The sequence below is a fragment of the Crinia signifera genome, chromosome 4, assembly GCF_055691185.1.
Source record: "Crinia signifera chromosome 4, ASM5569118v1, whole genome shotgun sequence".
NCBI classification, from domain to species: Eukaryota; Metazoa; Chordata; class Amphibia; order Anura; family Myobatrachidae; genus Crinia; species Crinia signifera.
Window position 1 is genome coordinate 134875532 of NC_139220.1, and position 23338 is coordinate 134898869.

General features: G+C 41.0%; 1 protein-coding gene across 1 annotated transcript in view; it reads right to left on the reverse strand.

Moving 5' to 3' along the window:
• Positions 1-23338, reverse strand: part of ZFC3H1 (zinc finger C3H1-type containing) — an 85102-nt gene that overhangs the window by 53135 nt on the left and 8629 nt on the right. Inside the window, exons 2-7 of the mRNA XM_083182547.1 lie at positions 19147-19551; positions 10210-10277; positions 8461-8749; positions 7572-7795; positions 2773-2893; positions 1849-1946 (exon numbers count right to left, since the gene is read on the reverse strand). Coding sequence (XP_083038673.1) covers positions 1849-1946; positions 2773-2893; positions 7572-7795; positions 8461-8749; positions 10210-10277; positions 19147-19551 — 1205 coding nt within the window. The remainder of the gene's footprint in view (positions 1-1848; positions 1947-2772; positions 2894-7571; positions 7796-8460; positions 8750-10209; positions 10278-19146; positions 19552-23338) is intronic.

Below are 23338 nucleotides of genomic sequence, written 5' to 3' on the forward strand. Positions count from 1 at the left end.
ATTCTACAACTCTTTGTTTTAAGAGGGTTTCCATCAATTTCCCTACTACTGATGTAAGGCTCACTGGTCGATAGTTGCTTACCTCTTCCTTGCTTCCACTTTTATGCAGTGGGACTACATTCGCTGTTTTCCAGTCCTCTGGGATTACTTCAGTAGCTAGTGACTGGTTGAATAATTCTGTTATTGGTTTTACCAGCTCCCCTTTAAGCTCTTTTAGTATCCTTGGATGTATCCCATCTGGCCCCATTGATTTATCCACTTTCAGTTTTGAGAGTTCTGTGAGGACTTTCTCCTCTGTAAATGTACTTGTCTCTCCCTCAGTTTTCTGACTATACTTGCAACTTAACTGTGGCCCCTTCCCCTCTCTTTCAGCAGTGAATACTGAGCAGAAATAATTATTAATATTATCTGCTATTACATTGTCCCCCTCAAGAAAACTTCCACTCTCTGTCTTCAGTCTAATTATTCCACTTTTTGTTTTTCTCCTTTCACTTATATACCTAAAAAGTTTTCCCCCCTTTACCCACTGACTGGGCCATTTTCTCTTCAGCCTGTGCTTTTGCACATCTGATTACCTTCTTAGCCTCCTTCTGTCTAACAAGATACACCTCTTTGTCCTCATTCTTCTGCGTCTGCTTAAATTTCTTAAAGGCCAACTTTTTTGCTTTCACAATACTTGCTACTTCTTTTACAAACCACAATGGCTTTCTTTTTCTTGTGTTTTTCCTAACTCTTTTGACACAAAGTTCTATTGCTTTTAGAATTGCACTTTTTAATTTTTCCCACTTATCCTGCACTCCTTCCAAGTTCTTTCACTCTGCCAAAGAATCCCTTACAGAGTTTCCCATCTCTACAAAATCAGCTTTCCTAAAATCTAACACCTTTGTTTTTGTGCGAGATTAGTCAGTCTCTGTCTTTATTTTGAACCATACTGCTTGATGGTCACTGGATCCCAGATTTTCACCCACATTTATGTCAGATATTCTGGCACCATTTGTAAGTATTAAGTCTAATATTGCGTCCTTACGAGTGGGCTCCCTCACCAATTGCTGGAGGGATGCTCCTTGCAAGTTCCACCAGAAGTAGGGACATGCTGAATTCCTTGCAACAGGCAGCTCCCAGTTTACATCAGGTAGATTAAAGTCTCCCATGATTATCACCTCTCCTTTTAATGCCATTTTATTGATGTCCTGCAATAGGCTCTGGTCTAGTTCCTCTTCCTGACCTGGTGGTCTGTAGATCACCCCTATACGAAGAATTGCCTTCTCCCCTGTTTCTATGGTCACCCAAAGGGCCTCCGTTTTTTCTTCAATACTTTGTATTAAGGTAGTCTTTATATATTTTTTCACATATATTGCAACCCCTCCTCCAATTTTTCCCATTCTGTCCTTCCTAAATAAAGTATATCCTGGTATAGCTATGTCCCAGTCATGATTTTCATTGCACCATGTCTCTGTAATAGCCACAATATCCAGTTCATCCCTTGTCATTATTGCAATTAGTTCTGGGATTTTATTTCCTAAGCTCCTAGGCATTTGCACACATAGCTCTTAAAGTTGTGTTCGTGCTTCTCCTGCTGCTAGCTATGTTCATCTTTCTGCCTATATCTATTCGGTTTTGATCGGCATTATCTTCTGTTGCAGTAAATAGGCTTTCTGTTCCATTTGCCTGCAGAGACAATACCTCTAGGTTGGGGGAGCAGATTTCTTCATTCTTATTTGGTTCACTGCCCCCTTCTGCTAGTTTAAATAGTTGCTTATAAAAATATATAAATATATATCTATTAATTATACACACACACACACACATATATACTTCAAATCAAAGTTAATAAGACCTCAGACTTACCCATAGTTCAGAAAGAAATTCATCAGCTTCACAAAAACCTGATGGGACATTTCCTACTGTAGTGCCAGTGGAATAAGGTAATCTTGCGGGAGATGCCCCTAAACATTAAAATAATTTACATTTATTTCATAATGTAACTGTACAAAAAGACAACAAGTTAAATAGAGATACACCATAATAAGATACTAGAAAATACAAGATCTCTAAAAGTTATATTTATCCAATGCTGAAATCCCCCCCCCCCCCCCAAAAAAAAAAGGTTGGGCAGGTCTCTCAGCACATTTATATTCTGCTGATATGAGCCTTCCCATTATCTCATTAGCGAATAAATATTCTAACCATAGTCAAATGTGCCATAAAAGACTAAAAGCAGTAACATTTGCAACAAAGTATTTTAAACAGACTAATGCCTATAGGGGTTAGAGAATGAGAATACAGAGTTTAAGGGGTATATTCAATTTGAAGCATGGGTCATTGGGTCAACACATTAGTCAACATGCACCTGTGGACAGGTTGACCACAGAAGTTCATGAAATTGGTCGACGTGTCTTAGGTCGATAGTGTTAAAAGGTCGACAGTTAAAAGGTCGACATGTTTTTCACGCTTTGTTGTCCCGGGTGTCAACATGGACACAGTCACAGTGTACTGATGCGCTCGCCATGCTTTGGGCAAGTGAAAATCTCATGTTAACCTTTTGACTGTCCACATAATGCTTGCGTCGACCTTCCAACCCAGTCGACCTCAGCCAAGTCAACCTTCAGTGGTCAACCCAATACATGTCGACCAAAGGACCATATACATTAATATGTGCTGATCTTTCCCTACATTAAAAGTGACCCTCCCACACGGGAGGGGGCTAACATAACCCCCAATGTCTTAGGCCTTCTGTACTGCAGAGAGCTCTGTTCCTAAATCAAAATTTACCTGGTGAATTTGTTTCACTGTCTGTGTCCATTGCCACCTCCTCATAGTTATCATACTGGTAGATAGTTCCAGAACTTTCCAAACTGTGCTTATCAGAACGTTTTTGATCTGCTTCAAAAGACTAAACAGACAAAAAAAAAAAACATTTAAAATTACAAAACAAAATACATAGAAAGAAACACATTTTCTATTAAATAGCTGGGACAATCTTCCCTTTAACCCCTTAAATGACAACATCTCTGAGAATTGTGCAAACTATCGGCTAAAAATGCCAGCGTCACTCACATTTGTTATATAAATTCAAATAAAAAAGGTATAAAAAAAATAAGGTACTCTTTACTTAGAAGGGCGCCCATCTCGGGCATTGAATGCACTAAAAAATCAGGTGCGATGCGACAGACGAGATGCCCGAGATTTCCCATAGGGAACAATGTTAAATGTCTCAATTGACCCGATTTTCCTGTTCAATGCCTCAATTGACCCAATTTTTCCATAGGAAACAATGTTAAATGGGCCACCCACGATCAACGTCAACCCGAAGCGTGGCGAGCGCAGCGAGCCCGCGAGGGGCGGTGGTACGCGTCCTACGACCTTTTCATACCCCCACTATCCACGTCGGCGTGGAGTTGAGAATAGAAAGTGTGGCGAGCGCAGCGAGCCACCGAGCCCGAAGCGTGGCGAGCGCAGCGAGCCCCGCAGATACCTTCACAGGTATCCGCGTCCCCTCGCGGGCTTCACAGCTGTCCACGAGCGCTCGCCACGCTTCGGGCTCGGTGGCTCGCTGCGCTCGCCACACTTTCTATTCTCATCTCCACGCCGACGTGGATAGTGGGGGTATGAAAAGGTCGTAGGACGCGTACCGCTGCGCTCGCCACGCATCGGGTTGACGTTGATCGTGGGGTGGCGTTAACAATTCGGGTGGCCATTATACACTTCAGGGTGGCTATTTGGCCTCTGTGGCCCATTCAACATTGTTTCCTATGGAAAAATCGGGTCAATTGAGGCATTGAACAGGAAAATTGGGTCAATTGAGACATTTAACATTGTTCCCTATGGGAAATCTCGGGCATCTCGTCGGTTGATCGCACCCGATTTTTTAGTGCATTCAATGCCCGAGATGCCCGAGATTTTTTACTAATGATGCCCACGATCAAAATCGCGGGCGCCCTTCTAAGTAAAGAGTACCATAAATAATAAAAAAAGATTATTTCCTACATAATGTAAACATTACAGGTCATTACGATGAATAAAAATGTTTGCTTGGCAATTTTCACACCAATTTTGACGACTTCACTTGGCACTTAAAATAGACAACTGTTAAATTAAATGCTTGTTCGAGGGGAAAATATGCAAAACCCAGAAACGTGAAATTACTCATTATCAGAAAACTTGGATTCATGGCAATTGATTTGCATTTTTACTTTTAAAGGCTAGCATTTAAAATAGTAAGTGCAAAACTTTGATTAACTTTAATTATACATTTTTTAACGTTAATAAAAAAAAAAAGACACTTAAACAGTGGTCATGGATTTTTTTTATTCAGTGTTCTTTGCCCTTAAAAATGTGGATTATTAGAAACTACATAAAAAAAGGGTCAGTCCATGGTTACTTTAGCTACATTTGCAGAATTAAAAATAGTATTCCAATAGATTTTCATTATTTCAATATAGATAATATGGATAATATGGATTAACAAAATGGTGGGCAAAACTACAATAATGATATTTGAAATCACTGAAATTGTGGTACATTTCAATATTTCAAAATCATAGAGATGTATTTAATGCTGAAGAATACCACCAATGTTACCACATGAAACTTTGAATAACTGATATTAGTCGGATGTTCAAGTGATAGGACATATATGGTACAGGCTAAAATTAGCTACTAAATTTTGGGATCCAGGATGGATATTGGGGTTATATTAAAAGCTTATATCAAGAATTCAGAGTTGAGAATGATGATTCAATTACCATTATGTGTGGGCGCCGATCAAACCTCATACAGACTATAGGGGTCTAAACGGGGAGATTTTGCTGAGCAAGGCTCGACCGCTCAGCAAGATTGCTCAGCAAACAGTGTGCTGAGCGATCTGTCAGGGCCAGTGTTCTACAGTGAGAACACTGGCCCTGATCGGCAATTAAGTAGATTTATCCAGCATGCTGGATATTAATCGCCGGGGAGATAGAGATGTGTATCCAACACCCCTACACACGGAGCAATGCGGGGGCATTTTCTGAGCGATCTAGTCAGATTGCTTAGAAAATGCCCTGAAATTGCACCGTGTGTAGGCCCCTTAATCTGCTGTATGAAAGCTGAAATACAGCTATATACAGTAGGAAGGAGACAGATGCATCTGTTTGATAATAAACTTAAAATAATCAGATACATTTGTAACAATAACAAATAAACTAAATGTGGATGTACATAAAACCAGGGCACACATTGGAGCGATGTCCGCAGTATATGCCGTTTCATACCAACATATGACCTACATCGCTCAGTGTGTACCAGGGATTGCGCGCTTCCGTGGTCGCTATTGATGGACGCTTGTTTGGATGTGTTGAACATCAAATCAAGCAATGCTGCTATGGACTTGTAGTATGTTAACGAAGGATGGCACATGATTGACATCCTTCATAACACTTTGCCAGTGTGTGCACACAATCCCATCTGACGGGCATTTATTCGATGTCTGAACAAATGGCAATGGCTTCAGTGTGTACCAAGCTTAACAGCTCTCATACAATTTTTTTGAGTAGGGGTTCGCCAACTATTCTGAACAGTAGCATTGCAGAGGCACAAAACCAGTGAAGTGACTGCGAAAGCAATGGGTAATGGAAGAGGATGGTAAGTGGATGGAAGAGGGAGGCAGTAGGTGTTTACATAATGAGTTTTGCCCTATTCCCTTCTCCAGACACATACCATAAAGTTTGTTAGCTGGTTTATTTACTTTATCTCTCTCCAAGGCCAAGTACACAGGCCCTAACACAACAGTCAGTCACCTATCCATGCACCTGATGCACACTCCAGAGCCTCCTGCATGCTGCCATATTGCAGGGTTTGGACAGTCCAAGCATATACTTCCGATTTTAGTGGCCAGGTCTCCAGCAACACCTATATCTTAAAGAAAAAAGGCTGCTGGGAGGAATCTCAGTGACTGCTCCCAGCTGCTCCAGGCACAGAAATATAACAGCAGTTATTGACAGTTAGTCAGATTATACAGAGCAGGAGCCAGAGTGAGCGGTGATTTTTTTTTCTAATGGAGCCCCTTAGGCTGCGTCTAAGCATTATGTTTCTGGCAGGAATAAGCGTATTTTCAGAACTAGCACCGGGCTTTTGGAGCCAGACCTGAACTCAAGGAAACAGTGCACCGCCTCACTGTGTGAACTTATACACTGAAATGTATGTGGTCCCCTTGAGATCCAGTCATCCGGTCCTACCGCAGCACACTGCGGTAGGATCCGGCAGCTGCGGCGCCACCAGGTATGTGTAGACTGCCACATAGCAGCCTGCCTGCAGCGGATCACGCTAAAGCACAATGTGTGGCCGCAGCCTAACGCGAAGCACTGCACAGAATCCTAGTGCAAGGCCTCATGCAGTAATTGCTCTCTAAGCATGTCAGCACGGTATAGGTCACAAAACCGTTGTCTACTCGCCGCCCACTGACACAGTCATTAGGTTTCTATGAGACACTGCACTGACCCAATGGCATCCCAGAGGAAGGACTATACATCCCACCCCTGCTGCAGTACCATGTAATACCAGAAGGTGGCAGTTAGCATATACTTCGGTACTTGTTTCCTAGCAACGCATTGTATACTAGAAGACTAAATATGGTATGCGATGCGATGCTGTTCAATGAAAAAAATTGTATGGCATACAATGCGATGGTATACAATTTTTATTGTACAACCACTCAGATGGGTCTTTACAATGTTAAATGCCCCCCGACTATCAACGCCAACCCGAAGCGTGGCGAGCGCAGCCAGCCCGCAAGGGGGGGCAGTAAGCGTCCTGCGACCTTTTCATACCCCCACTATCCACGTCGGCGTGGAGTTGATTTTATATAGTTTGGCGAGCGCAGCGAGCCCGAAGTGTGGCGAGCGCAGCAAGCCCCGCGAGGGGACGCAGAATACATGTAAAATAATACGCTGTGCTTGACACACTATCTAAAATCAACTCCACGCCGATGTAGATAGTGGGGGTATGAAAAGGTCGGAAGATACGTACCGCTGCGCTCGCCACGCTTTGGGTTCGTGTTGATAGTGGGGGTGGATTTAACATTGTAAGCACCCATTAGGGTGCTTATACAATAAAAAAACGTATTGGGGCTGCTTTTAACATTGTAAGCACCAATTGTATCGCATCGCATACAATGCGATGGCATAAGATGAAAAAATTGGGCGCCCTGCTAGGAAACAAGTACCTATACTTCTTATTTCCCTAGTAGAACAAACCTTTGCACTAATCCTAATGATTGTGGTTTCCCGTACCCAATAAAAGGGGAACTACTACATTTAACATCTAAGAAAACCTATTATGATGGGTAATATATGTCCTATACACCTAGACTTACTACATTATCCTTTTAAACTTGGGACACTCATGGATTATACAAGTTTTCTGGCTGACTAAAACCAGGTTTGAGGGTCAGCCAGCCACAGAACCAGTGTAAATCATTTTAAAAGTACAACGTGTTAAGCCTATATTTACACTGTACATTTGAGGGTATAAAAACATTTTAACATCTATTTTAAAACGCCATTAAACCTTTCTCTATTGTATAAAAAGCACACCTTGCTCCGCTTGGTCTTCTCTCCTACAAGTTTCATAAATCTGTTATACTGCTCTTCTTGATTTGAGAGGTCTCTAATCTTTCGGATTTCTTCTTCTCTTTTACTTCTCTCCTCCTCAACGGCTTGTTGATTTTTCTCCTCTTCTGCTTTGCTCTTTTCTTCAGCTTTCTGTTGTTGCAGCTTTTTCCATGCTTTTGTTTGTTGTCTTCTCAATGCTTGTTTGGCTTTACAAATATAATAATAATCACACATTATGAAGTTATACAGTAATTGGCTAGACTTAAGGGGTATTCAAATTGTAGCGATATTTCCCGATAGGGGAAATATCGGCACTCACCTACTCAATGCTGCCTTTAACGACAGCATTGAAGGGTGTCAGATCCTACTTTAAAGTAGGATCTGTTTTGGCAGAAATGGCCGCGGATTGTTGAATTCACAGCCGTTTTTGCTGATCCACTGACTTGTGACACTCAACTGTGACACTCGACCCCCCCCCCCCCATCCCGTCTGACATACTCACCCAATCACAGCCGTGCACATGGGCCGGGAGACAGCCCAGTCGAAACAGAGTGGGGGAGCGTTTGCCATATTGCTGGGCTCTGAATATTCGCAGCCCAGCGATCTATTCTGAATCAGGCCCCAAGAACAGAAATGCACTGAATAAAATGGTCCCTGCTCCCACCCTTGAAATTCAAACCCAGCCCATTACGTAAATAGCCTTTTATATGAAAGATTTTAAGCAAAGTCTTTTGCCTCCTGAAAATCTCTTGCTCTTTGGGGAAAATAGCTCAGTGTGTACACACTACTTTGGTGACAGATATATCTATCAGAGATTTTGGCAAAGTCTTTTGAAATGAAAATCTACTAGTGTGTATGGGCCTTAACACACCTGCATAAGCTGCATTGTTAACTTTGCGCGACAAAACAGAGTTTGTGCTGCCCTTCTCCTTCTGAGGCTCCACCTTGCCCTTCTCCTTCTGAGGCTCCACCTTGCCCTTCTCCTTCTGAGGCTCCACCTTGCCCTTCTCCTTCTGAGGCTCCACCTTGCCCTTTGATAGTTTCTCTTTGCCTTCTTTCATCACCATTTGTTCTTTCTGCTGCCATTTTTTACTTGCAGATTGCAAAGCCAAGAGACGCAAATGGAGTTCTGACAACTCCTCTTCCTCACCAACAGGTTTCTGAAATAAAGTGAAACATTTGATTAAAGAAGAATATAGTCAGTCAGATGTAGAATATAAGACTAAGGGAAAAATTCAATTAGCAGCAATAATTTACCACAGATGGAAAAAATAAGTTAGTAGCATGGGATCTAAACCCGGGGCTCCTGAATTCAAGACCCTTTATCTTAACTGGTTAACACTTTGTACATCAGTGTAACTGAATAATAACGCATCTGGTGAAGCATTGGGCCTAATTCAGACCTGATCACAGGACAAATTTGTTCTCAAAATGTGAAAAACCATGTACACTGCAGGTGGGCAAATGTAACATGTGCAGAGAGTGTTAAGGTGCCCACATAAGATTTTCTTAACTATACGGCCGTTTACGTCCGACTGGAATCAATCTTTTAAAAACATATTGTGTTTGGACATGATCCCGATTCAACACCGGGGCCTGCGTGTCGCTCACCGAGCCTGCTGATCTCTTCAGCAGGCGTCAAGATGAATGACCCATCGTGCACGATTTCACCACATCGTTCCGTGTGTATGTATGATGAACGATGTAGCAATGATGTGGTATATGATCTACAGCAGGCACTCCCAACCACGGTCCTCAAGGCACACCAACAGTGCAGGTTTTGTAGATATCCAGGCTTGAGCACAGGTGACTTAATTAGTATCTGAGGGATTCTGATTAAACCATCTGTGCTGAAGCCTGGATATCACTAAAACCTGCACGGTTGGTGTGCCTTGGTTAGGAATGCCTGATCTATGGGGTTAGATTGGTTGACCCATCCAACCCTCTGATAATTTATTAAATTGTTCCCTGTGTGGGCATGATTAAGGGTGTTCTGGATTTCAGGGGAAATGTGATAGATATCGTGTCCAATCCAATGTCTATCAGTGTTTGGGCACCTTTAGAATTGTGTGTTTAATTTTAAATTGCAGTGTAATAATTAAGCAGTCAGTATTTACCCTGCACAGGAAAATGACCAGCACAAATCTAACTCTTCCTGCACGTAATCTGCCCCATCTGCAGTGCATGTAGTGTTGCCCATTTTAAGACCAAATTTGTCCTGTGGTCTGAATTATTCCCAATGTCTCAAAATCTATGCGGCAGACAGATGTAAATGGATCAGTGTTGATATTAATCTGTTAAATATTTGAATGTGGGATGCTAAATCATCAAAGTGTCCACCATATGTAATGAACAATACATCTACAAATTAATATAACAATAACATTAATTTGAAAAACCCTTTGAAAAAAAAGGAAAGGAAAAAAAATGTCTTTGCATTTTTTTTTTATTCACTTAGGATAATATAGTTTTTTTTAAATCAGACCCCAGTGTTTTTTGAGATATAGGCCTCTACCAAACAGTTGAGAAATCAGTTTATAATTAACTTTTTTTTGGTGCGGACCTCAAAGGGTTAAACACCTTGAGGGAACAAAATTTGTTATGAATGACTGATAAAAACCTTTATCACAGTGGCTTCGTCTGCAATGTTGACATCACAAGAAACAGCCGGCTCAATCTTATTCGGTTCTGGAAAAGAGCAAACATTTTGGTGAGGCTTAACCCCTTAATGTTTAGGTGCCTTTCAGCATTCAGACAAACATTTTTTATTTATTTTTGTAACTAGGTTATTGTTAGGAATATTGCTTCACCCCACTGAGGTCTTTGACAAGTTTCCCACAAGGGCCCCAACTGTGGAGTTTCTATGTTCTCCCAGTATTGGCTTGGGTTTCATAGTGTGAGATTAATTGGATTCTGAAAATAAATTAATTCTAGTGTTTGTACAATTGATATGAAATATAGTAAGTTCCACTAAGGCTGAAACTGTTATGAAAGACCAAATAATCTCTGAAAAACACACTGCAGAATTATGTGCACAATAGAACGAATATCCATTTTACACAGCCAGCAATAATGTAAACGTGCAGCAACAAGGGATATTTTGCAGCGTGAAAACACCCAGTTGAAATAACCCGGGTCCAGCAACCTTACATTTCAACCCGGGTAGCGACCACGTTTAAATTTCGCTTTCAAACAGGCTTGCAACTGGGAAACCAGGTCAATGCAACACAGGACATTTCACAGCAATTAAACATCCAAAGCTTGGAGATTATGTCCACTCTAAGCACCGATTTGACACGTGCTTCTGGCAATGTCACTGACCTAACAATAAGCCTGGTCAGGCCACCACTCTGAAAGGGGTGTTAAAACAGAAATTAACGCATCAATAATTCTATGCTTTTAATACACTCTGTTTTCTTAACCCCTTCACGACATTTGACGTATATATACGTCATGGCCGGGAAGTACTTCCCGACCGTTGACGTATATATACGTCATGGCTTAAAACTGTCACTGCGTCTAGAGACGCAGTGACAGAGGGACGATGTCTGCTGTCCCTGACAGCAGACATGTCCGTGCATGCCCAGGGGGGGCTGCGATGCCGCCTCCCCGTCGGCGATCGCTGTGATTGGCTGTTCAGTGTGAACAGCCATTCACAGCGTTTTCTGTGTCACCGGCGAATAACGTTCGCCGGTGACACGGGATCGGAGGTGATTGGTGCTGTAAAGTACAGCACCAATCACCGCGGGGTGTAAGGGTGACACTGGTGTCACCCCACCTCACCCCGCCCGCCCCCAAAGGCCGTGATTGGTCCGTCGGACCGACGGACCAATCACAGCCAAGGAGGGGGGTTTAAACTAACGGTGACTGCACTGCAGACGCCATTCCGGTCTGGAATAGCGTGCAGTGCGGTCACCGTGCCCAGCTGCCGCCAATACTGACCAGAACCCATCCAAATACTTACCTGATCACTGCCTTGCTTATTCTTGTGACATCCTGTGACATCTTGTGCTGCTGCGAGTTATTAGATAGTTATTAGATAGAGATAGAGAGAGATAGAGAGAGATAGAGAGAGATAGAGAGAGATAGAGAGGCCTAGTGCTATATTTTGTGCTGCTGCAGTGTGATAGAGCTATAGATAGAGAGATCGAGAGAGATAGAGAGAGAGAGATAGAGAGAGAGAGATAGTGACAGATAGTGCCAGATTGTGCTATATATTTTTTATATAACTGAAAGAGATATAGAGAGATAGAGAGAGATAGAGAGGCCTAGTGCTATATTTTGTGCTGCTGCAGTGTGATAGAGCTATAGATAGAGAGAGATAGAGAGAGAGATAGAGAGAGATAGTGACAGATTGTGCTATATATTTTTTATATAACTGACTGCTGCCCCCCCTTTTGTGCTGATCAGTATAAATTAACTGATCAGCAACTTTTTGGGGGCGCAGGTTTTTTTTTATATATAGATATACCTGTCAGTGCTGCTGCTGCAGTGTCATAGAGTGATAGATAGTGAGAGATAGAGAGATAGAGAGAGATAGTGACAGAGAGTGATAGAGAGTGCTAAATTTTGTGTCTGCTGCCCCCGCCTTTTGTGCTGATCACTATATCTGAGGTGATCAGCAACTTTTTGGGGGTACAGAGGTTTTTTTTTTTATATATACCTGTCAGTTGCTGCCAGTTGCACTGTCAGTTGCACCAAAGGTTGTGCACCTGCTGCCCCTCACTGGTAATCAGTGTCGCATCACTGATCACCTTTTTTTATTTTTTGTGAGTGCTGTGGGGTCTTTTTTAAATTTTTTTTTTACACACACTGTGATTTTGTGTGTGTCCTGTGGCTACTGTGCGCTGATCAGTGACGTACATCACTGATCAGCTTTTTCGGCACAGGGTTGATCTATTTTTTTTTTTTTTTGATCAAATTCCTGTTGCCTTTGAGCGCTGTTCAGTGACGGACGTTACTGACCAACATCTGTGCTCAATTTTTGGCGCAGGACCTTTTTTTTTTTTTTAACCCCTTCCATTTTTTTTTTTTTAACCCCTTCCATTTTTTTTTTAACCCCTTCCATTTTTTTTTTTTAACCCTTCAATTTTTTTTTTTTTGTATTTTTTTTTCTGCACTACATACACACCACACACTACATACCCCCCGGGTTGAAATAAAGTTTGTACCCCCCCCTACACTATACACGTGTTGAAACATTTCACTACCAGTAACACAAAAATATAAATGGCATCCCAAATGTCATCCCAGTCATCCAGGAGAATGTATTCAGTGGAGGAGGCATATGCCATGCTTGCCTCTGACTCTGACACAGCCAGTGAGGCAAGCGGGGAATTTGAAGGATTCGTCTTAAGCTCTTCTTCCTCCTCTGGTGATGAGGGACCCCCTCAAAGACGCCCCCGTAGAGCAGCTGAGACCCCCCCCCCCCCCCCCCAATAATTGATCTCGTATGGACCCCACCACCAGACAATTTTGAGCCCCAGGTTCCTGAGTTTTTGGCCATCCCAGGAATCCAATTTGATTCAACAGGTCTCAGAGAAATTGACTTTTTCAAATTATTTTTCTCTGATGATTTTATAAATTTAATGGTGGACCAAACTAATTTATATGCCCAGCAGTTTATTGCTCAAAACCCCACGTCATCATTTGCTAGGTGGACCCCTGTAGATGCAGTAGAGATGATGACGTTTTGGGGTCTGGTGTTACACATGGGCATAGTAAAAAAGCCACAAATTAGGCAATATTGGAGTACAGATGTTCTGTACAGCACCCCATTTCACCGTATGGCCATGCCCCGGGCTCGTTTTGAGGCAATCCATAAATTTATACATTACACCGATAATGCACAGTGCCCACCCAGAGATGATCCCACCTTTGACAGGCTATTCAAAGTCAGGCCGGTCATTGATCATTTCAGTGCCAAATTTGCAGAGCTATACATCCCTGATAAATGTATTAGTATCGACGAGTCCCTTATACATTTTAAAGGAAGGGTTAAATTCCGCCAGTACCTTCCCAGTAAGAGGGCAAGGTATGGCATAAAAATGTATAAGCTGTGTGAAAGCACCACAGGGTACACCCACAAGTTTAGGGTATATGAAGGGAAGGATTCAAGAATTGAACCACCAGAATGCCCCCCCTCCCTCGTAGGTGTTAGTGGAAAAATTGTCTGGGATTTAATGCACCCCTTCCTGGATAAGGGTTATCACCTCTATGTGGATAACTTTTACACCAGCATCCCCCTGTTTAAGGCCCTTGGTTCAAGAGGTACAGCAGCTTGCGGTACTGTGCGCAAGAACCAAAGAGGCCTCCCCAAAACGCACATTGCCCAAGTAATGAGAAGGGGTGAAAGCAGGGGAATATGCACCGAAAATATGTTGTTGGTCAAATATAAGGACAAGAGGGATGTCCTTATACTGACAACAATTCATGGAGACAGTACCACCTCCATCCCTGTACGAGGTACCAGTACCCACACCTCAAAACCAAATTGTATCCTAGATTACAATAAGTACATGGGCGGAGTGGATCTTTCAGATCAGGTACTGAAGCCGTACAGTGCCCTGCGGAAAACAAATATCTGGTACAAGAAGCTGGCCGTGTATATCATCCAGATGGCACTGTATAACGCTTACGTGCTATTCCGTTCTACCGGCCAGAGGGGGACATTTATGCACTTTCAAGAGGAAGTCATAAAGAGCCTAATATTTGGGAATCAGCAGGCAGAGGGCCCCAGTACTTCTAGTACTGGCCCCCGTATTGTACCAGGGCAGCATTTTCCCAACGAAATCCCCTCCACTGCAAGAAAGGGCAGGACACAAAAAAGGTGCAAAGTTTGCTATAAAAAGGGAATAAGAAAGGATACTATTTTCCACTGTGAAACTTGCCCTGACAAACCCGGCCTATGTATAAAGGAGTGTTTCAAAATATACCACACATCTATGGATTATTAGGTTCATCATTTCACCGTGCTTCGGGGGTCTTGCTAATGCCACATAGCACCCACCATTCATTCCACCAGAATCTGAGCTGCAAAATCCAAAAATCACTCATTCCCTTCTGAGTCCTGCCATGCACCCAACTGGTATTTTTTGGTCACATGTGAGGCATTACCGTACTCTGGAGAAATGGGGGCACAGATTTTGGGGTGCTTTGTCTCCTTCATTCCTTGTGAAAATGAAAAATTTTGAGCCAGAAGTACATTTTTGTGTAAAAAAATGTATTTTTTTCATTTTCACTGCCCAGTTGTACCAAAATTGATGAAACCCCTGGGGGTTTGAAATGTACACTATACCCCTAGATGAATTCCCTGAGGGGTGTAGTTTGCAAAATGGGGTCACTTGTGGGGGGGTTCCACTGTATTGGTAATGCAACATAGCACCCACCATTCATTCCACCAAAATCTGTGCTCCAAAATCCAAAAATCACTCCTTCCCTTCTGAGTCCTGCCATGCACCCAACTGGTATTTTTTGGTCACATGTGAGGCATTGCCGTACTCTGGAGAAATGGGGGCACAGATTTTGGGGTGCTTTGTCTCCTTCATTCCTTGTGAAAATGAAAAATTTTGAGCCAGAAGTACATTTTTGTGTAAAAAAATGTATTTTTTTCATTTTCACTGCCCAGTTGTACCAAAATTGATGAAACCCCTGGGGGTTTGAAATGTACACTATACCCCTAGATGAATTCCCTGAGGGGTGTAGTTTGCAAAATGGGGTCACTTGTGGGGGGGTTCCACTGTATTGGTAATGCAACATAGCACCCACCATTCATTCCACCAAAATCTGTGCTCCAAAATCCAAAAATCACTCCTTCCCTTCTGAGTCCTGCCATGCACCCAACTGGTATTTTTTGGTCACATGTGAGGCATTGCCGTACTCTGGAGAAATGGGGGCACAGATTTTGGGGTGCTTTGTCTCCTTCATTCCTTGTGAAAATGAAAAATTTTGAGCCAGAACTGCATGTTTGTGTAAAAAAATGTAATTTTCCATTTTCACATCCCAGTTGTACCAAAATTGGTGAAACCCCTGGGGGTTTGAAATGTACACTATACCCCTAGATGAATTCCCTGAGGGGTGTAGTTTGCAAAATGGGGTCACTTGTGGGGGGGTTCCACTGTATTGGTGCTTGGGGGGTCTTGCTAATGCGACATAGCACCCACCAAAATTCCACCAAAATCTGTGCTGCAAAATCCAAAAATCACTCCTTCCCTTCTGAGTCCTGCCATGCGCCCAACTGGTATTTTTTGGTCACATGTGAGGCATTGCCGTACTCGGGAGAAATTGGGGCACAGATTTTGGGGTGCTTTGTCTCCTTCATTCCTTGTGAAAATGAAAAATTTTGAGCCAGAACTGCATTTTTGTGTAAAAAAATGTAATTTTTCATTTTCACTGCCCAGTTGTATCAAAATTGGTGAAACCCCTGGGGGTTTTAAATGTACACTATACCCCTAGATGAATTCCCTGAGGGGTGTACTTTGCAAAATGGGGTGACTTGTGGGGGGGTTCCACTGTATTGGTGCTTTGGGAGTCTTGCTAATGCATCATAGTACCCACCATTCATTCCACCAAAATCTTTGCTGCAAAATCCAAAAATCACTCCTTCCCTTCTGAGTCCTGCCATGCACCCAACTGGTATTTTTTGGTCACATGTGAGGCATTGCCGTACTCGGGAGAAATTGGGGCACAGATTTTGGGGTGCTTTGTCTCCTTCATTCCTTGTGAAAATGAAAAATTTTGAGCCAGAACTGCATTTTTGTGTAAAAAAATGTAATTTTTCATTTTCACTGCCCAGTTGTATCAAAATTGGTGAAACCCCTGGGGGTTTGAAATGTACACTATACCCCTAGATGAATTCGTTGAGGGGTGTACTTTGCAAAATGGGGTGACTTGTGGGGGGGTTCCACTGTATTGGTGCTTTGGTAGTCTTGCTAATGCATCATAGTACCCACCATTCATTCCACCAAAATCTTTGCTGCAAAATCCAAAAATCACTCCTTCCCTTCTGAGTCCTGCCATGCACCCAACTGGTATTTTTTGGTCACATGTGAGGCATTGCCGTACTCGGGAGAAATTGGGGCACAGATTTTGGGGTGCTTTGTCTCCTTCATTCCTTGTGAAAATGAAAAATTTTGAGCCAGAACTGCATGTTTGTGTAAAAAAATGTAATTTTTCATTTTCACATCCCAGTTGTACCAAAATTGGTGAAACCCCTGGGGGTTTGAAATGTACACTATACCCCTAGATGAATTCCCTGAGGGGTGTAGATTGCAAAATGGGGTGACTTGTGGGGGAGGTTCCTAACTTTTAGCACTTATGGTGCCTAGAAACCTACATGGTGCCTAAAAAAAAATCTCATAAAAAGGAGGCTCCAAAATCAAGTAGGTGCTCCTTCTATTATGAAGCCTGTGGTTTGGTCAACGTGCACACTAGGGCCACATATAGGATATTTTTGAAAACAAAAGAATTGGGGGAATCAATTTTTAGTCACATTTCTCTAGTAAAATCTACTGTATTTGTTAGAAAAATGTATTAAAATTGAAACTCTGCAAAAAAAAAGAAATTTTGAAATTTCACCTACACTTTGTTTTAATTCCTGTGAAACACCTAAAGGGTTAACAAACTTCCAAAATGCTGTTTTGAATACTGTGAGGGGTGCAGTTTTTGAAATGGCATCATTTATGGGGGTGTCTCACATACAAGTCCCTCAAAGTCACATCAGAACTGAACTGGTCCCTAAAAAAAATCAGTGTTTGAAATTTTCTTGAAAATTTGAGAATTTGCTAGTCATATTTGAAGCCTCCTAGTGTCCAAAAAAATGAAAAGGGGGTTGAAATAATGATGGCAACATAAAGTAGACATATGGTCTATGTTAGTTATTAACTATTTTGAGTGGTATGATTATTTGTCTCACAAGCAGAAAATTTAACATTTTGCATATTGCTAAATTTTCCATTTTTTCACGATATTTTGGTATTTTTCACAAAAAAACACAGACTGTATCGACCAAAATTTACCACTAACTTGAAGTACAATGTGTCACGAGAAAACAATCTCAAAATCACTGGGATAAGTAAAAGCAAAAAAAAGTTATCCCCACTTAAGTGAGACATGTCAGATTTGAAAAAAAGGGCTCTGTCATGAAGGCACAAACTGGCTCTGTCATGAAGGGGTTAAATATTGTTATTATTTCTGCAGATGGCGTTAGTTTATTGCACAAGGTACTAGCCATGGCGTATGAGGCCTACCCTTTGCGCTAAGCAGCAGGTGTTTGTTAGAAGCAGCAACCATTTTGTCAACTATGATTTGCATAAAAACATTATAAAATGTCTGAATATTCAGAACAGTGCTTGAAGTGTGATTTCGTATAGAAAATGGTTTTTGATTTTATAAGCTTAAGAATGCGATGTTGACAGTACAGAGAGCGAGGACATCCAGCTAGTCTAGCCAAACTTATCAACAATATGAGAACAGGGCCACACATGCGTAGACCCCAAGGCCACTGAATCTTTCCCTAGTAACAATAAAGTTGGGTGTTTGGGTTATTTATGACATCATGATTGAAAGCAGAGCTTGCCAATAAGACTCAATGCTTATGAGTAATTAATGTGATTAAGGTTTAAATATCAGAGTTAGAGAAGGAAGAGGCAGGCAGTTGAGGAAGAACAGGCAAGCAGGGGGCTGGAGGTAACTATGAAATGAGGTTTAATGGCTGATCACTGTCCTTGATGGGTTTCCATCTTGATTTCATCTAGAATTACTGTTTAGGTGTTAGCTAATCAATTTTATGTTTCGTGTGTTAGTCTGCATTTGCAAATACCTGTAATTAAGCTAATTTACAAGTAAAGCATGTCATACATTTTTTTACAAGTTTGTGTTGGTGTGCATATATTTCAGCGTTTGCCGTTATATTTAAGGGTTATAAAGTATACATAAATATTGTCAGGGGTTTCACCCAGGTTGCACTCAAAATGGACTATTGCAAAAAATCGCATGCGACCTGGCACTGCTATGTGAAAATTACAGTATAAAAGGAAAACATTGTTCCTTGCTGCAATTGCTCCACCTTCTGGAAATGACTGTACATTCAGCCTCAGGTTGGAACTATAAGTGGCCTATCATTTAACGCTAAGGTCAAAACTCCATTAGTTGCAAAATAAGGAGGTAAGAAAAAAAAGTTGCAAGGTTTTCAGAGTTGAAAACCTTGCAATGTGTGAATTTAAAGATATTTAACCCTCCGGATGCCAATGCAGGAGAAGACACCTTGAAACGTCCAATTGCTTAATTGGTACTCGATGGGGGGAAATCGACTTATGTCGATCTTAAGCATGTTTAAATTGCTTTACTGTCTTTGCTTATAACTTCTAACAGTAAAGGCAATTCTGATATTTTATTAACAAAAATATCAGAATTACCCAACTCTTTTTATTGGTCAGAACCAAAAAGATTAGAGGGGCTGGTGTTTCCCTGAGATTACTTTCATGGCAACCTCAGGAGAAAATGGTCACATTAGGATGACTGGCTTGACAGTAAAAGTGTTATTGAATAGATACATTACCTTGCACAGGTTTAGTGACTTCTGTCACATCTTCGATCGAGCTGGTTTCTTCCACAGTGCTTTGTTTCTTTTGCTCAGTAGCAGATTTTAACTTTTGCCTGAGGGGTTTAAGCTCAAAGGCCTGAAATGACTTTACAGGAGGTTTCTCTTCAATCACTATCACAGGCACCACCTCAGCAGCAGTACATTTGTCTTCATGAAAAGGTTGTTCTACAGTTTTTTCTGTAACAGTTTGCTCTTTTACGCGTTCTTCTTTGAGAGCCAGTTTCTCATCCTTATTAATGGATTCAAGTTCAAGTTTTATCTGCTTATATTTATAAAGTAGATCTTCAAAGCTCTCTTCACAGCTTTCATTTTTCAGTAGACGAGCAAATTTCCTGGGTGGAGACCTTACAATACTTTTAACTGGAAGGTTTGTTAAGAAAATAGAACTATGGATAAGGAATTATTGGCAACAGCAATTTATTAAAAAATTAAATATTCATTAATTAAGATTATAAGCCAAGATAACATATTCACCATTGATGGCAAAGAACCCTCTTAAATAAAAGCTTTATAAAGTTATAAGCCCAAACCAATGAAGCAATTGACAACATACCAAAGAGCATCAAGATTAGAGGTTACAAAACCAATAGTATATTACCAACTCTAACATGCTACTACTGGTTTCAAATACCACATTTTTATTTCTCTTTGTGCTACTTAACATGTGCTACTTATTCTTCAAATATCAGTTGAATGCAAGTCATTTCTAGCCTAAAGGTGTGCATACACGTTATAATTGCAGGGTGCAATGAGATGCGCGCTCTCCAGGCACACATCTCATTGCACAGCTCAAAAAGTATGTGCTGCGCATACTTTTTGTACTAGATCTCATTGCATTGCAACATATGCAGTGCGATCTAGTCCAAATTGTATACAATAATTGTACTGTGTATGGGCACCTTAAGTAAGAATGTCTGGTTGCATTCCAGCCTTGACTAAAGCCTTAAGCTCTAAAACAACACATTTAGAAAAAAAAGTTATATACATTTTCTTTTTATAGAAATCCAGATATGCGGCACTTCTGTTAAAAATCTAATAGCCACGGTGCTCATCACATTCACCCCAGCATGAATTTCAACATACAAGTTATTAGGTGTCTCAAGTAGATAACATAGGTTTGTCTTCCGAATGATTCAGAATATATAATATTATGAAAATGCAGATACTTATATTTTTTTGCTACTAGTCAGATAATTCTATATAAAAAAAAAAAACAACCTAGCTTAGTTTAACAGTTATATAGTTATATTGCACACCTCCTTCACCCCCCCCGACACGGCTGGAACATAATTAAAGGGGGCGCACGTCAATTCGGGCGGAGGGTGTCCCAGGCACCCATACAAAAAAAGGAGTCCCTGGGATATAGAAACATAAAAAACTGCAACACGGTGGCCCCCCTAGTTACGGTCTTGTGCATACCCGGCTGTGTCTCGGCAGCGCCACCATCCATTACCACCCAGGAATTTCATTTTTACCCCATTTGGGATCATTTACCCCGGTTCCCTGACATACATAAACTGAAAAAACACACACAATGATCAACCTTAAAATTAAAACCACATAATATTGTGTAGGTCCCCATTGTGCTGCCGAAACTGCTCTAACACCAGTCAAGGTATGGACTCCACAAGACAATTGAAGTTGTCCTTTGATATCGGAAGCCAAGACCTTGGCAGGTGAACGTAGCCCGGAGCACCACACTGCCTCCATCAGCTTGTCCTCTTGACCACGTAAATGGCACATGCAATTTCAGTCATCCACTTAAAAAAAGAAAAACAAGATACAATTGCTCATAGGTCCAGCTTTGACGCTCACCTACACGTTGTAAATACTTTCAGCGGTGGACAGGGGTCCTCCCCAGTCTATGGCAATGCAGTGTGTGTGTGTGCTCAGAGTGAGACATCAATCCATTATAGCCAAGAGTAACATTTTTTTTTAGTAGCTCTGGGATAGGACTAAACAGACTAGTTTATTTTACCCATGTGCATCAGTGAACTATGGCATCAAATGACCCTTCTTCCTTGGAGCACTTTTGGTATGAACTAACCACTGCATACCAGAATACCCTAAAGAGCTGCAATTTTGGAGTTGCTCTGACACAACCACCTAGCCATAACAATTTGGCCTTGCTCAAATTCACTGAGATACTTATGCCTGCCTATTTTTCCTGCATTGAACACATCTACTTGAAGAAATGACTGTCCACTTAAGAATGTTACACCTTGCACAATATTTACTATTAGGACCGCTTCTCAAATTAGCAGGTATGTACCATTCATTTAAAATACACAAAATAATAAAAAAGAAAGTTCACACCATCTCAAATTAGTAAAAAAAAAAAAAAAAGTATTCTGGTCCAAAGCATATTTTAATAGGAATCTAAATGGAGCTGAGGAACTACATCACAGTGTAGTTAAATATGGTAAATGCTCCTGCCAAGTTCAAAAGGTATGGCTCTGACCATTTACATACTGCTAATGGATACTCAAAACTGCATCAAGCACATTATGCTTCGGCTGTCTCAGGCATCCGAAGCATTATCCGCGATAAGCAGTCGCCAGATACCCATGTTTTAGCGATAGCACATAGGTCCAGGAACTTATCCAGGATCCCATGTGTTATTGGACTAAAAGGAATAATTAACCACATGATAAAAACAGGCTATAAACTGATATTGGGCTATTATAGAGCATTTTTGCTGTGCAGTAAATTTCCATACTGGCTATAGTTTCTATTCAAATACCCTGCCTTCTCTTGCTGGGTTATTCCATGTCAGTTCAACCAGGTGTGTTCTCCAACCAGCTCAGATTCTACAATTTTTTTAGTTGAGAGGATGTCAAACCAACTATTTCTGCCAAATATATATATATTTTATTTATTTTTTTTAATCGCAGCTTCTTTACTTTATTAAAAATATCAACCCTTTGAGTGCCAACATCTTTATGAGAGATGGGCAAAATATCTGCTAAAAATGCCAACAGCTCTGTGAGAGATGTGCAAAATATCGGCTACAAATGCCAGCGTTGCCCACATTTGCTAAAAATTGCTGAGCAATGTATCGCCCCGTGTGTGCACAGCTTTAAGCACCTAAAAAGATTAAGATATGCAATGGAATCCTAGCGTTTTTAATTCTGTTCAAATGTTTTTATTACCACAAGGGGAAGCGTAAGGGAGGTAAAGTAATTAGATTTGGGAGGAAAAGTTACCTTAGGGGTCCAAATTTCATGGCGATTTCTTAATAAACGCCTGTAATACTTCAATTAAACTGTGTAAGGAAGCAAAGATTAGTAAATGTTTCAATAGATTCAAAATCAAAATAAATATTTAATAAACTTAAAACTAAAATTGTAAAAATCTGAGATGGGTGGTGTGCAATTCAGTTTTTTTAGGTGATTTAATGACCCTGCTCATGGGTTGATTGATTAAGAGGAGGCAAGACCATTTAGGCTCCCTAACCATGAGTTTAGACATGTACAGGTCGAGTATCCCGTATCCGAATATCCGTTATCCGAATTATTCCGAAAACCAGAAAGTGAAAAAAAAATTTTTTTTTTGATAAAAACTCACTGGGGACATTTGTAACAGCACCACTGGGGACATGATATGTAACTGGCACTATATATGTGCAAGACAATGATTGCTTGGCATTCAAATTCAGTGCTGAGATAGTACACACATTTTGTTTCAAGTTTTGAAACCTTGTTTTTTGAACAAATAAAATATATTTGTGTGTATTTTATGTGGTAATAAAATATATTTGTGTGTATATTATGTGTTTATACAGCATAAATGCAAGATACTTCAAAATACATCATTGAAATATTAAAATATTCCGAAATACGGAATAATCCGTTATCCAAAATTCTCCTGGTCCCGAGCATTTTGGATAAGGGATACTCAACCTGTATAAACTCTATACGCAGCTAAACTCAGTCTCTTTGGGCATGACAAGAATGATAAATGATGGATGCCCAGAACAAAAGAACTGCCTCTTTCAGTCACCCAATAATTAGCACTGCCATAAAATAACTGAATCCCCCCCAATGTGTCCAGAGTTTAGACAAAGTTTTTTTTTTTTTAAGTATACACACACACACATGTACAGGGGTTAATTTTGAATTACCCATTCTGTGATCATAGCTTTCTC